This window comes from Trichinella spiralis (genome assembly GCF_000181795.1).
Source record: "Trichinella spiralis strain ISS 195 chromosome Unknown Scfld721, whole genome shotgun sequence".
Lineage (NCBI taxonomy): Eukaryota > Metazoa > Nematoda > Enoplea > Trichinellida > Trichinellidae > Trichinella > Trichinella spiralis.
In genome coordinates this window covers 1-946 of record NW_003527660.1, presented here as the reverse complement: position 1 = coordinate 946, position 946 = coordinate 1, and the positions used below count along the sequence as shown (strand labels likewise).

Below are 946 nucleotides of genomic sequence, written 5' to 3'. Positions count from 1 at the left end.
CCCCCGAGCTTGTAGTGGCTCGCCTGCCCATCCGGGTCCCGGCAGCCAGGGTTTCCCGGTTATCCACTTCTTCAAGCCTCGCTCCCCAGCGAGCTGTCGACTGGTCCGTTGGACGACGTTATGGAGGCCTCGTTGCCCTGAGTGTCGCGGGAGACTGACCTGACTCTTCTCTGCACTAGACGTCGTGGTCTCCTCGCGCTTCTCCATAGCCTCCTTGTTCCCTTCTGGAACGTCTTCTTCCGGGATGATCTCCACTGCCTCGATCTCCCCTGTTTTCCGCAACGCCACATCGGCGGATTTCCCAGAATTCGTCAGGAAGGTTTCCACTTCCGCAGTCCACCTGGGGCTTGCTCTCCCACGAACTACCCAGCCGGGTAGCGCCTCCAACGCTACTGGACCGCCGGTCGCCCTGCTCCTCATACGACCGGTGACGAAGCCAAAGTAGTAGTCGACCTTTATCCGCACGTCGACTCCTATGGGCGGCCATTGCCGCCGCTTCATCTTGGTGACAGCCGCCTCCTGCGACTTGTCCGATATGTCCATCTCCCCCTGTCGGACCTTCTCGCGGATCCGCTGGATGGCAAACGCTCCCATGCGGCGACTTGCCACCGGCTGGCCCAAACTGCCAACGGCCCCCGACCGGACGTCAACTTTCCATAGTCCACGCTCCCGATCCACGCAGCCTCCGACCTTCCCAACACGGAGATTTCCATACGATCTGTCGAGCTCCAACCTCTTCGACGCCACGGCTCCATCCGCGGCGGGGTCTCCGGCCGGCGCTTTTCTTGACGACCCAAACTCCCCGAACTTCCGCATGGGGCTGTCATCCGAATCTTCGCCTTTCGACAGACTTTGGCCTCGATGGAATCGTCTTCCGGCGGCTCTCCCGCACGTGATCCACCAAGGCGGGTCTCCACGGCCACTGACCCTGCTGACTCTCTTCGAA

The 946-nt window shown here is 61.6% G+C and overlaps 1 protein-coding gene across 1 annotated transcript; it reads right to left on the bottom strand.

The window, feature by feature from the left end:
• Positions 1 to 159: 159 nt before the first annotated feature.
• Positions 160 to 816, bottom strand: Tsp_15257 (hypothetical protein; the record flags this gene model as incomplete). Its single annotated transcript, XM_003370456.1, has 1 exon — positions 160 to 816. A coding segment is annotated over exon 1 (657 nt), but the record flags the coding sequence as incomplete, so codon positions are not given.
• Between the last annotated feature and the right edge of the window lie 130 nt (positions 817 to 946).